Genomic DNA, 14,617 nt, shown 5'->3' with positions numbered 1-14,617 from the left:
CGCTTAATGGGCACAGGAAAGTGGAGGGAGTAAAATTGTGATGTCCTCCATTGTTGTTGAAAGTCTTTTCACGGTTTATGTTCATATGCTGGCTCTGTGCCCCAGACAGACTGGCTTTCAAAGTAGAACGCTTACCATTTCTCGGGGTTGGATGAAAATAGGGAGGGGGATTTTTTTTTTTCTTCCCTCTGTTGTGCAATCTTAAAGTCAAGAGAATGTCTGACAGCCAAATGTACAGGACATGCCACAGCACGGGCTGATTGTCAATATGCCATCACAGAGCGAGCGACACCGCTGTGCCGAAAGGTTTTTAAGCGGATAAAGCGTGGCTTTGGAGAGCGGGCTTTTTGCCCGCTTCGCTGTGGCAAGGTAAAAACAGCTCCGCATGGGGTAGATTATGCATTTTGAGCTAAGCAGAGACTCAAACCTCCCTTCAAAGCATTTTGCTAGAATACATCACAGCATCCCTCTCTGACTCAGTGCAGGGGTAGGTTTTTAGAAATTTGCTGTGAATGTGATCCTGCGAGGAGTGCGTTACCCTGTTCGCGGCATCAAACTCTGTGGCGAGAACTTGCTGGGGACAAAGCCTTGATGGGTAGGAATGGAGGGGGGGGGGGTGTAATGCAGGAAAAGCAATCCTCACAGTGTTGTTCAGAGATGAATATCAGCTCTGTTGTAATCACCTGTGATTATATGTTAAACAGCTGACCATGGGGAAAATTGGAAAACTATTTCTAAAGCCAACCTTGTTGTACAGTCGCCTCCTCTTTTTTTTTTTTTATGGCCGTTGTCCACTGTGGTTAAAATGAAATTTGTGGTCATCACTCACACATTCCACAGGATAGAATCAATTTCTATGCAAATGATTCCATCTCATATTTCATGAGGTTAACAGATCTCTATAATGTGGTTTATTCACTGGCTGCAAGGCACAGAAATTACACGAGATGATGGATACGTCTGTGTCAAGAAATCATAATGTTTGACCTTATAGTCCGAGCGAAAGGGTATTTCATCAAAACCCTCTCCGAAAAACCCCTTCAGGTCAAACCTATTCCCATTGTAATGATAATTTTTTTTTTTTGAGATTAACACCGAGAAGGGTTGAAGAGATTTTCAAAACTAATCAATGTGCTCCCACAATAAACATATCCACATTCAGTATTCACGCCTTCGTGTGTAATATCTAGACGCCGGTACAGAGCGGTTCCTGAACCTCACACACAGCGGTCGCGTTGGGAATCTGCATACGTGCGGTGGGACGGGATATTTAACACTAGAACGACCAAGGCCGTCATTTTGACCGTTTTGGATTTTCAAAGTTTAATAAGTTTGTGGGGGGGGGGGGGGGGATACAGACCTGCCGCTCCCAGAATGCTCCTAAGATTGCATATATTTGTATTAAAATGAGTTTTAGATCAATTGCCCCAAAATAAGTTCTACCTAAAACGACCATGAGCGGTCAAAATGTCCGCTTGTAATCTGCGCGTCATCGGGTGCGTCATGTCACAATTTACGACGTGTGTTCATCGCTCTGTCCTAGAAACACACTAGCGTCCTCCAGTGGAGAGAAATAGTCTAAACTTGATTTTTGGTTATTTCCAACGTGTCTGGTTACAGACGCCGTTGCAGACGCACCACGACCAGCACCGAGGAGCTGCAGTATTTACAAGCGTTGGACAGCGGCCATTTTAAATTGTTTGAAAAATAGTATTAAAGTTGTTAAAATTTTAATTTTGGTGTCAGTTTCTTAACAGACACACTAACATATGTAACGCATTACTATCTCAACTGGGTATTTATCTTGACAGAATATAGAGTTTAAAAACCGTGGTGGTCAAAATGACCGCCCATGGTCGTTCTAGTAGTTTTTAATTTCCTGTGTTTGTTTGGGACTGTTTCAATATTTATTTTCAGTTATTTTATTTGTTTTCTTTTTACATTTCACGTTTTATAGGCCTTGTTAGGTTTGTTAGATCAGCAATATGTGTTTTCCGTTTTGTTTTTCAGGTGCTGTTTTCACTTTTTCAATTTTACTATTCAAGTTCGACCATGTCTCTCTGAAGTTTAAATTGTTTGAAAAATAGTATTAAAGTTGTTAAAATGTTAATTTTGGCATTAGTTTCTTAACAGACACACTAACATATGTAATGCATTAATATCACAACTGGGTATTTATCTTGGCAGAATATAGAGTTTAAAAACCGGTGGTCATTTTGACGGGCCGTGGTCGTTTTAGGTAGGAGTGAAAGCCCCGTCGTTCACGCAGCAGGTTTACACCCAAAACGGTGTTAAAATCACCAGTATTTCCTGGTGGGTTTCTCGGGTGAGTTGGGTGCAGCCAGCAGAACGTGGATATCAACACGGGTGGTGCTGCAGGGGGGGCAGGAAGTATCAGTAGACTGCAAGATGTGGGAGACGGCCAGCCAGCCAGGAACCAATCAGATTAGAGGAGGGAGACTTGGAGCGAAGTCGCCAAAGGACACTCAAGAAGGGGTGAATGGGATGCTGTCAACAAACACTTGCTAAAATTGCTTAATAGGCTTAAAGAAACGGTTAAGAGGGCTTGAGGTAATGGAGGAGGTTATTTGTGATTGGGGAGTTGGACGATTAGGAATTTATGAGAAAAGAGTAAAAAGCAGTGTTAGAATAAGTGGTTGTAGATGAAGTGAAAGTTGTTCGAATCGATCTACAAAGTTGATGAGAGAAGCGCATTCGCTGGCATATGATTTTTTGTTTTTGGGTTTTATGTCATTTTGTTTAAATATTGATAGCGTTGTGTTGGCTACTGTTCACGTTAAGCGATCGTTTATGGTTTAGTTAATGTTAATGATTTTAGCAATTAGTTATCATTTGTCGTAGGGTTTGATGATGTAATGGTTGTAGTTGTGTTTAAATTGAATTGAATTATCAAGATTAAGTTTCCTTTATTAATCCCCTTGGGGGAAATTCACTTACTGCGAATTACCCCACCCTAGCTGTGATCTGTGTAGCTAGCAGCAGTGGGCTGCCGCCTTCATGCTGCACCCGGGGACACACTGCAGTTCTTTTCCCAATTTGTTATTTGTTATTGATATGTTAGTATATGGCGGTGCAGTGGTTAGCATGATCGCCTCACAGAAAGAAGGTCCTGGGTTCGAGCCCCGAGGTATGGAGTTTGCATGTTCTCCCCATGTCTGCGTGGGTTTCCTCCGGATGCTCCAGTTTCCTGCCACAGGCCAAAGATATGTAGGTCAGGTGAATCGGCTGTATTAAATTGTCCCTAGGTGTGAATGTGTGTGTGTGTGTCGGCCCTGTGATGGTCTGGCGGCTTGTCCAGGGTGTCTCCCTGCCTGCCACCGAATGACTGCTGGGATAGGCTCCAGCATCCCACGACCCGAATTCGATTAAGTGGCTTGGATAACGGATGGATGGATGTTAGTAAGTGTAGCGTATATTCACACTCATAGATATACTCAGATATCACCGGAGCCAGGGCTCTTATCCACCAAGGGTTACACCCAAATACCTCCAACCAAGTCCCTTCACCTGAATATACTGCTACACCACAGCGCACTCACACACACGCTGCAACACTGTGTGTCATACAGGCAGCTGTGTGCTGGATGGGTGGATGGTGGGTGGATGTTAGGGAGCTGATGGATAGATGGCTGGAGTTGAAGTTGGTGTTAGCTACACAGGCCTTTGGGGGCAGTTGCACAGCCATGTGTAGTCTGCTGACATCAGGTGTCCAGGATGTGCACCCAGGACCCTGTGATGTACTTTTAGCCTCCTCAGGGTAATGTGGGCCCAGCTCAGTGAAATGTCTGTGAAGGAATTTGCCCACTAATGTCAGTGATTTCCCCACAATGACACACACACTCGCACACAATGCCATGACATTTAAAAGACGGTGTGAAACAGCATTCAGAGCATGTCGTGCTTCCCGTGACGTGACACATTTTCCAAGTAAAACAGGGTATGATATCAGGACGGGACACGACGTGGGCAGGGATGTGATTTGATCCCTCGGGGTTTGATCTGACGGTGCAAAACATTTTGCATCATTCGTCCTAATGTTGCTCGCCCGCCTGCTCAGACTTCATGGTGCAGTCACAAAAAAACCTGGCTGTTTCAGAACAAACTAAGGGGATTCAATTTTGATGGAAAATAAAAAAGGTGAATTCTATAACATAATAACATAATTTTGATAAAAAATTAGGGTATCTCAAAATCAAAAATATAAACAATACATGACTACATTAAATCCTGTGTATTAGTACATGCTTATGCAGAAGTTTAATAATTTGCAACACACATTTTGTCCATTAAAAACCACGTGCATCTCGATGCAGTATACGCAAGGCTCAGCGTTTTCGGTTCTTATTTTTCAAAGCCATCCAGCGTGCCGAGTTTCGCCGCAAGAGGACACTGTCACGTAACCTCACACGAACAGGAACAACTTTCGGCTCCGTGGAAACATAAAATCCGGGTGAAAATCAGTTTAAAAATCTGGGTATTTTTCAGTGAAAATCGGTAAAAACTGAAATCGCTGAGCCTTGAGTACACGCCACATCTGTTGAACGCTGTTGTTTTGTTTTAACGGGCGTAAATGTTGACGTATCCTTCATGACTGTTGCTGTTTGCTCAGGTGGGAACTCAGTGAGAACAGAGACGCTGTACTCATGGGAACTAACTGAAAATCAATCACAAATCTTAAAATCGATTGTCTATAATCACATCTCCTCAGATTGAGCGAACATCTACGAGGGGAAAACTACTACAACAGTTGTTTTGTTTTCCTCCAGCAGATCTTTCTGAAAGGGGCGAGGGGGACGCTCCGTTTTCATGCGGCGGTTTCAGTTTGGTGACACTTTGACACAAGTTATGAATGAAGTTGTTGCATAGCAGCAAAACAATGTGGTTTTCATTGGGTGGGGGACGGCGGGGGGGGGCACGTGAAAGACCTTTGCCGTTCTCGCCTTCTCTGGGCCCTTTCATCACTGCCAACACGATGTTTTGCAGCTGCACGTCAGGGTTCAAGAACCAACGTTGTGACGAGCTGGCCAACCCGTGTGATTACTTCTGTCAGAACGAGGGGATATGCACAATAACAGCCCTTAACAAACCACGCTGCAAGTAGGTCCCTCCTTTACCTCTCCGGCCGCATCCAGAGGCCACTCCCCCCCTCCCCTCCCCTCCCCGCCACTCACACACACTCCCACTCACATGCATACACTGTGCCCCACCCCTCACCTCACCTCACCCCCACCTCACTCCCCACTCCCATCTGGCTCCATTTCAGCCTCAGCCCAATGAACACTCCTCTTGTCACAGTGCTCCACAGCGGTACCTTTACTGCCCCACCCCACCCCCCCACTACCAACCATCCACCCCATCCCATCCGCTCCTCCTCCCCGGGGCCTCAGCGCACGGGGCGCAGAGAAACTCCACCAGAAGATGACGCTGCGTGTTGTATGTGAGACTATGACACGGGCGTCACTCTCCATCTGTACCCCGAGCACGTTGGTGGGTTTAAATAAGCTCCATGTTATCTTTTATTTCATTTTTTTTTGGTTCCCTTATTGATTGATAATCATGTAAAGGTTTGCTAAAGAAAACAGCTTGATAAAATATTCTAAATAGTTTTTTTTTCTTCATCCCTAATACTATCAATAGAAATTACAGAAATTAAAAAATATATTTGTTATGGGTGCCTAAGAATTGACTCTTTTGGTGGTTTATGCTTCACAAAGCGGACCGAAGTCTTGGCTCCCCACTATTTCCTATTAAAATTCATGATGGTTCTCGCCGTGACATTTTGTTCTACGAGGGTGTGATTCATTCCGTGTATGTATGGGGCTGCATTCTTATTTATGATAGCTTGATGTTCCAATTCTTAGAGTGCATGTAATTTAGAGTAATTTCATTCTATCATCATCCAGTAGCTGCCGTCAGATCATTCGTGCTTTTACGGACCCATCTGCGTCAATCATGTGAAATTGGATATCACCTCCTCTAACTAGGGTCATACATCACCCCCATTGGACCCCATCCAAACATAAATAAGATGAGGGCTTACTGCTCCTCTCGCTCTCTCTCTCTCTCTCTCTCTCTCTCTCTCTCTCTCTCTCTCTCTCTCTCTATCCACAGCTCTCTCGCTCTTATTGTCTGAATATTCAACATCTTAATTCAGTTTTCACAGCATGTTTATAGTCACAACATGTGAACGGAGAAGGTACCTCTCCTCTAGGTGCTATGTTTGTTTGGGATCAGAAGCATCTTTTGGAAGGCTGATCCCTCTGTGTCATCCATCATGTATCGAGCAGGCCTTGTTCCTGCTGTAGTTCAGCTGTTCGTGGCATTTTCTCAGCCACTTTTTATGCGAGGAGAGGGCTGCTCAGGTCCTGCAATGGTTTATTCACTCTTATCTGCTGGCCTCCTTCAGGTGCTCAGCCAACTGGTCAGGAACGCAGTGTGAAAGGCCCGCACCGAAGAGCAGCAGATCAGACAACACCACTGGAGGTGAGTAAAGAGGCTTCAGATGGGGAAATAAAGTTGGCCAGATCGCATACTGCTTCACACCCGAGGATATAATCCCAAGCCGTAGCCCAAAAGGTGACTTTATGTGCAGTGATTGCCACAAGAAGAAGCTTTTGAGAAGAAAGCTTACCAGCTGGCCTATCTCAGTGTTAAGTCTCCTCAACCACGTGGGGAAATTTGATGGGGGAACGACTTGAATGAAGTTTCCGTTTAGCAAGTCACTGAAGCTTCGGCTGCTACACTTGGACAATTGCCGACAGTTGAGGAGTGAGGAGATAAGGAGATGGTGCTCATCAAGTGCAGGTAGTTGCTGCCTTTTTATTCTAGACTGCATGTCATTTTGGCGGGACGGTGGTGCAGTGGTTAGCGCTGTCGCCTCACAGCAAGAAGGTTCCTGGGTTCGAATCCCTGGGTGGTCCAACTTTTGGGGGGGGGGGGTCATCCCAGGTTGTCCTCTGTGTGGAATTTGCATGTTTCCCCGTATCTGCGGTGGGTTTTCTCCGGGTGGTCCGGTTTCCCCCACCACCAGAAAGACATGCATGTTAGGGTTAGTATTCCTGTCTGTGCCCCCTGACCAGGGCATGGTAAGACGAACTGGAGTTGGTCCCTGGGTGCTGCACGGCAGCTGCCCACTGCTCCTAGCTAGGATTGGTTAAATGCAGAGCATAATTTCCCTATGGGGATCAATAAGTATCTCTCAAAACCCATCAGTTTTTTGAGGATCCAAGTATTGCATAAATTTGGAGTCTGTTGCCTACCGAACAGGGATATTCAAATTAAAAACAACCACTCTTTTCATAGAGGTAGTCTATCATGCTCCAGCTGAGGGAAATCACGAGTGGTGTGGGGTATAAGCATACATTTCCATTCTCTCCCGTCCTGTTTTGTTGGTCTCTCATTAGGAAGTCCCAAAACACATTTTAACAGCAGGTCAATGCAATGCACGAGTCTTATTTTTCCCACCATGTCAACAAAGACCTGTGCTGTTGCATCTTAGCAAATCATGAGAGACCCCATTTAAACCGTTTACACCATTTAAACCTGCCACAAACAAGTTCTTCGCCATAAATCTTGTCCAAAGTGTGCACCGTCAGCCTTCCCCCAGTCGATAAAAATGTTTCTCTATCTTGCAACATCTCCACATTGGCCGTGGTTGCACACAGCAATATCTGACCCTGTTTCACCTCAAACCCATTCTTTCTCATCTCTCTACCCCATCTCTCGTCTGTCTCTGCCTCAGGGAGCATAGCTATCATTGTGCCGCTGGTGCTGCTGGTCATCTTGATTGTGACTGTGGTGGCAGGAGTTTTCATCTGCAGACGGAGGCAGAGGTAACAAAACATATATTTCATCCAAGTAAACCATGCACTTAGACCATCTAGTCAGTGGACTTCATGAAATGCTGCTTTTCACATGTGCCGTGTGCTTCTCTGTATTTCTCTGAAATAATAATCCTTCGCAATTGGTCAGGGGTTCGAATCCGGCTTTACGGGCCGCTCAGGAAAGCACACCGGGCGGCTAGTGGTGTGGCGTTGAGATGTGAGGTTATTTACGTGGAGCTGTGTGGCGCAGTACTGCGTGTTGTATTTCCCCCTCTTGTCTCCTCAGGGGAAAGCGTGTGCAGAGGCAGCCCATGACAAATGGGGGGATAAACGTGGAAATCGGTAACCCGTCATACAACATGTACGAAGTGGACCATGACAACCACGCAGACGCAGGCAGCCTACTGAGACCCAACTTCACACTGGACCCTCATAAGGTTGGCCCGTCTAGCCAATTAAAGAAGTTTATAGGCCTCCGGGTGGCGTGGCGGTCCGTTCCGTTGCCTACCGACACGGGGATCGGTGGTTCGAATCCCCGGGTTACCTCCGGCTTGGTCAGGCGTCCATCCCTACAGACACAGTTGGCCGTGTCTGCGGGTGGGAAGCCGGATGTGAGTTATGTGTCGTGGTCGCTGCACTAGCGCCTCCTCTGGTCGGTCGGGGGCGCCTGTTCGCGGGGGGAGGGAGGAACTGGGGGGAATAGCGTGATCCTCCCACATGCTACGTCCCCCTGGTGAAACTCCTCACTGTCAGGTGAAAAGAAGCGGCTGGCGACTCCACATGTATAGGAGGAGGCATGTGGTAGTCTGCAGCACCTCTCCGGATCAGCAGAGGGGGGTGGAGCAGCGACCGGGGTGGTTCGGAAGAGTGGGGTAATTGGTTGGATACAATTGGGGAGAAGGGGGGGGGGATTTCAGAACATTTTTTTGGAAAAAAAGAAAATGAGTCAAAATTCCCTTGCTGATGTCTTATGTAGTTCACTCGTTTGAACTTCGGGTCTTTATGCTACTGCTTCTTGCGCTCCCAAATTTTACATCTGCTACTGTCAGTCCAATCTGCTGTTGTCCGTCCAATCTGGACCCGTTTCCAACAAGTAACCTTAACTGGTCTCCTGCTTTGTGTGCCGTTTTTGTCTTGTAAGCATGCATGTATTTTTTTGCAGTTTTAACATGCTTGTAAAGTTTGCATCTTCTGCTAAATAGTCATATAACTAACTCTCTTACTCTTTTGGTACATGCAGACCACCCGTTGTTTGACACCCCCCCCCCCCCTTTGTCAAGTTGTTTTGATGGACGCTGAAGCCAGGCTTACTTGTAGTGATGATGGGCGGCATGGCTTGTTTTGTTTGCAGGGCTGGTGTGTAAAGTCCAGCGACCCTCACACCTTGGGGATACATACTGTGCCCAAGGAGGTTATCCCTGGACAGGTGATTCTGAATTTTACCACTTCCACTGCACAGTTTCCCCCCCGATAAAGACACGTTCAATCCTGCACACATCACATATAGCCAGAACGCAGAAGGCGTGGCGCCGAGCATGGGCCAAATACGTCTTACTAATACTCACGGGGCGTAACTCACCGGCCTTCTATTTCTCAATCCCGTCCCCGCTGCATCGCTTTGACAGAGCAGCTCCGAGTCTCCTACCTAACTGCTGTCTAAATGGTCCGGTAATGGCGCGTTCGCCGTTCAGCCCAAAAATGATCTGCGCTGACCTTTCTTCAGATTACTTCCCCCAAGTTTCTAAAGAAAGTGTTAATTAACCAGCTTTTCTCTTCTCTCTCTCTCCCACCCTCCCCGCCTCCCACCCCCGTCACGGTGCAGCCCATGAACTACTCCAACCCGGTGTATGCAAAGATATACCTGGACGGACAGAACTGTCGCAAGCCGGTCATCAATATCGACGAGAGGAGAGAGCTGCTCCCAAAGAAGCTGGAGGGGACGATCCGTGAAACCGCCGCGTAGCCTGACTTTACACTTTCTACTCCTTTTTTTTACCACGGTGTACAAATGTAAAGAAAAAACGAAGGGGGGGGGGGGAGGGACAAGAATTTTCTACTTCCTGTCAGGCTCTCGGTTAGGTTTCATTTGTTCTAGCATCGGCATTAAGTCCTCGTTTGTGCGCTGAGCGGTTTCGACATGTCTCCTTTTTTTCCTTGCTTACTAATGTTTGTCGGACATTCGTCATAGAGCGCTATATAGCCTACCGTATGAGATTGAAGTAAAGCTGCTGACTCGCAAAAAAAAAAATAAAATAAATAAAAAATAACACCAGAATCCACACGTGTGCACAATTTAAACCTTAAGACGCAGTGCTCATATTTGTTACCCGTACCCGTTTGTCTCTCTTGTTCAAGTGGAATGGACGGTGTGTTATTTCGACAGGCGGCGAAACACTGCTCTGGGTCTTCTTTCTGAACGAATACATGTAACGTTAGAGAAAAGCTACACACATGTAAAAAAGGAAATCTTATCAAGTGAAAATATCTTGTGTTTGGTACAATAAGTCCAATATTGAGTAGAATTATCTTGAATTATCTCATTCCACCGGCAGATAATTTTGCTTGTTTCAAGTTTTTTTTCTGATTTTGGTCAATTTAATCTTTTCTTAAAAATTAATTTGACCAAAATCAGGAAAAAAAAAACTTGAAATAAGCAAAATTATCTGCCGGTGGAATGAGATAATTCAAGATCATTCTAACTCAGTGTTGGACTTATTGTACCAAATACAAGATATTTTCACTTGTTAAGATTTCATTTTTTGCAGTGCAGGGTTGATTTCTCACTGGGGCATCCTTTCGATTTGCACACTCCGTCATGTAAACGTGAGGGCGGCGGTACAGCTCCACGGCCAACGCGGTGAAGCCCGTCAGCTCGGTCTTTCTTCTTTTCCTTTGTCTCGGGACAAAACTGATCGGTTTTGACTCGAGCTCTGGTCGAGGCCGTCATATCAGCATGATACTATCCCCACACCGTATTTAATTGCAAATCGGTTCTGTCATGTTCATTTATTTTTTTTCATCCCCCCTCCCCCCCCGTTTCCATGGATTTCACTTCAACATCTGCATTCGCCGTAGTATTACCCCATATAAAGTTGTGTTTTGGTGAGAGAGAGGTTGAAGCCCACCTTGAATGTTCTGAGATCGGAATCCCAGATCCGGTACTGTAAACTGAGATGACAGATACTCTATACCATATTTTTCTAGGTCTCCTATATCAGCAGATGGCAGAAGGATGTATTCTAGACACAGAAAGGATTTAACACAACCACATTAAGGTTATTCAGAGAGTTATTATAAAACACGTCTGTCACTTTCAACAACGAAAAAAAAAGGGATGATAGATATAAGAAATTTTATAATTTTGTATTTGATTTGTATGTTGTTTGGCTGCTTGTATTTTGAACAAAAAAAATGTATTAAATGTAAGTAATTTTTATATAAAATGTAAATCGGTATGGAATAAAGGGGGCTTATTTCCACTTAAAGCGTCCCTTTTCAGTTGATTTCCAGGCCGCCGGGCACGGGTGCGAGGGCACCGGCCTCGGTAAGCTGTTGCGCCACACGCAGCCGGTGCCGAAATGGGTTCTGAGATTATGAATAAATGTCAATTACTGCGTCCAAACGGTGGCCTCCATGTGAAATCAAGCGGGCCAACTCTGAACAGGCGAATCCAACCGGCGATTAAACCGGCACGCCTGTTATATTTTCATGGCTCATATGGCCGCTGACCTAACAAGTCAATCAACAGGCTGAGACATCTTTACCTGCTGTGTAGAGAAGGGGAAGATGATGGGGAATTATTGCCCTCCCGGTGTGTGCTGCAAGGCCAAGTGCATTCATTACTCGATGGGGAAAATGACAACAGCGCTGCCCCCCGCCCCCGAATGGTAATTCTGCCTCTTTACACACAATGGCGGGCTTTTCATCCCTCGCCGCCTCACCATGGCAACCGGAGGAGCCCACCGCTCTGCCGCTCTACCCTCTCGCTCTGGCTGAGCTACCCCGCTGCATCCTCCTGCTGCCTCTGGCCTCCCTGCACGGCGGGAGGACAATCTGATGATGATGATGATGATGATGATGGCACTGATACTGTTGTGTCTCTGCAGCCTCAGTCAGCTCCCTCCATTATCCTCTCCAGTCAGCCTCATGGAGGAGCAACAGAGTCTGTCAGAAATACTGCTCATAGTAACACAAGACACCTGGAGAGCACCGACTTGACCGAAACACCAATACGTTTGTCATTTAATCAAAATTTAAGTATTTGAAATTGATTTAATGACTGTAAATATGCCTCTCGACACTGGCATCGAGAAGTGGCGCACTGAAAATCTTTCATAAACGCCGAATCACTTGAATGTAGTTCTTAGCCATCATTTGTTATAGCCCTTTAATGTGAACATATCCTTCTCATCCAGATCCTATGTATGCTCGGTTCTGACCAGCTGACTTACAAACCCTTAACAAGGATATGTCATATCAGCTCCACCCGCTGCCTCCTACAAAGCACCTGCAGGGTTACACAGCGGGTTGTGTCTGGAGTTGATGCTCCTCATTGCGGATTCCCCATGCTGGAGGAGAGGCAACGGGTGAGGTAAATTTCTGTCATAACCACATAAAAAGCCATAGAGCATTGCAAAAGGCATGAGACACGGTGTGGCACTGGACATTTGGTGCTGGTCATTCACAAATCTTTCTACCCCTGTCTGGGGGCCCTTCTAGGGGTCTTTAGGCAAGACCCCTGATGCTTTACTTGCCTATCTCTAGTATGAGAGAGGCTAAAAAAAAACCAGTCACACCAGCTCGGTTTATAAGTGGACTACAAGAACGAGAGCAAAAAACCTTGAACTGCTGGAATGCTTCTACAACAGCATGCAACTGTCCCGAGTGACAACAACTTCAATACGAACTTCAATACGAATACGAGAAGCTGGAGAAATGCCAAGGGCCGAAGGATGGACTTAGAGAGGGAAAGTCACGGCGTAGCATCTCCAGTGGTGGTGGGAGCACGCGGGACTGTGAGCCCCCAGGCTGGGAGAGGGGCTCCAACAGACTGCAGGAGTAACATCTGAGCTCTCCGTTCAGAAGGGAGCGGTTGTAGGAACAGCGAAGATATCACACAGAACCCTCAAACTCCCAGGCCTCTGGTCGAGGACCCGAGATTGAGGAACATCCGCATGGGGTGAAAGGGAATATTTTCATATGTACAGTATGAGAAAAAGGCAGGCGATGAGTGAGCCGTTAGCACAGTCAGTGTCCTGGAGCTGATTCCAGTCTCCACGGGGAGTTTTCGTGTTTTCTCGGGGCTTGGGTCTCCTCTGGGATTTGTTCCCACAGTCCACAAACATGCATGTCGGGTGAAGTGGAGACTTCATATTGCTAATTGGTGTGAATAACGTGTGTGAGTGATTGTGTATCTGGGCCTTGGGATGGATTGATGACCTTTCCAGGGTGTCTCCTTAGCTTCCATTCCTGGCCTGCTGGGAAGGGTTCCCACCCTTGATCCTGAATTGGATAAAGAAGGAACGCTAGGTATATAGGACTTATGTTACCTGCTAACCACGTTACCTGGATGAATACAGTTTATTTAAAACAGATTTTATCACAAGGTGTTCCTGGATAAATCAGCCGAACGGTCCAATATGTGCAAAGTGTACAGAACATAATGTTACTGGTGGCAGTGAGTTGAGAGTATTTCAAGTTTCTAGTCCAGACCACAAAAGTCAAACTTTGTTATTATGCATTTTCCAGTTGCTCTTAACTAGGCCAGCATACTGGTATTGCAAGGTGGAAGAGCCACAAACTAGCAGTGGGACATCGTAACTCAGCTGCACCGCGAGGCCTGGAAAAGAGCTGGATGGCCGACTCACTTAGGCCCTTAAGTGCATCGAGAGGAGAAAACGAGAAAATTTTGAAAACATGCTCACAGAATGACTGGCGCTCCTTTCCCCTCACCTTGGCTATTGATTTATTGTCTCTTTTCCACTTAGCAAGCATCACCAGCCTCCTGCATAAACACCAGAAAACCCAGAGGAGTCATCTCCAGGACAGAATCAATAAGAGCAGGAGTCGTATTCACATTATAAACAAAGCTCCTGCGTTCTCACGCCACCACTTGCACGAGAGATGGCTGTTTATCTCTCCGCGAGCCAAGACAGAGAGGGGGAGAGAGAGGGAGAGAGACTATGATTGAGAAAGTAGGGGAGAGAGTGAGCGAGAGGTTGCCAGCATAGAAACCAGGATGTAATAATCTCCGCGCGAGGTAATATCATAACTCAATCCCCTCCACGCTGATGGTGTCTGTAACATTCATACCACACCGACGTGTAATGGCTGCTTAGCATTTCAAATCATAAGGTCGCCCCACTTATCAATAGAACAAATACAAAATCTAGCAGTCACATTTGTCAAGCGACCCCCCCCCCAAAAAAAGAAAAGAGAATACAAAGGGAACTAGAGTTCACCTTGTTTACCGAGAGACCTGTTTCAGTCTGCTAGAGAGAACGTATAGTGGCGAATGGGAGGGGCAACCACAGGAACTGCCGCAGCCGGGACGCGAACCCATGTTTCCGCTCGACTACAGGGTCCGACCCGTCAGCCAGTGGCCAACGTGTCTACTTACCCATGCACGTTACAGCATGAATCGCTATCCATATACTGTAGCGAATTCAGGGGGCAGCCGGGACGCGAACCCGGGTCGCCCGCACCACTGCGCTAACCGCTCAACTAAAGGGTCCGACCCGTTAGCCAAGTGCTAGCGAGTCTAGGCATTCGTG

At 46.4% G+C, this 14,617-nt stretch overlaps 1 protein-coding gene across 1 annotated transcript in view; it reads left to right on the top strand.

Annotated features, from left to right (window-relative positions):
- Window positions 1-9,807, top strand: part of lrp1bb (low density lipoprotein receptor-related protein 1Bb) — a 303,986-nt gene extending 294,179 nt beyond the window's left edge. The window contains exons 87-92 of the mRNA XM_056288933.1: window positions 5,005-5,118; window positions 6,428-6,504; window positions 7,763-7,853; window positions 8,131-8,281; window positions 9,196-9,270; window positions 9,667-9,807. Coding sequence (XP_056144908.1) covers window positions 5,005-5,118; window positions 6,428-6,504; window positions 7,763-7,853; window positions 8,131-8,281; window positions 9,196-9,270; window positions 9,667-9,807 — 649 coding nt within the window. The remainder of the gene's footprint in view (window positions 1-5,004; window positions 5,119-6,427; window positions 6,505-7,762; window positions 7,854-8,130; window positions 8,282-9,195; window positions 9,271-9,666) is intronic.
- Window positions 9,808-14,617: the final 4,810 nt, after the last annotated feature.

Source organism: Lampris incognitus, chromosome 11, assembly GCF_029633865.1.
Source record: "Lampris incognitus isolate fLamInc1 chromosome 11, fLamInc1.hap2, whole genome shotgun sequence".
NCBI classification, from domain to species: Eukaryota; Metazoa; Chordata; class Actinopteri; order Lampriformes; family Lampridae; genus Lampris; species Lampris incognitus.
This window is presented reverse-complemented; position numbering and strand designations above follow the sequence as displayed.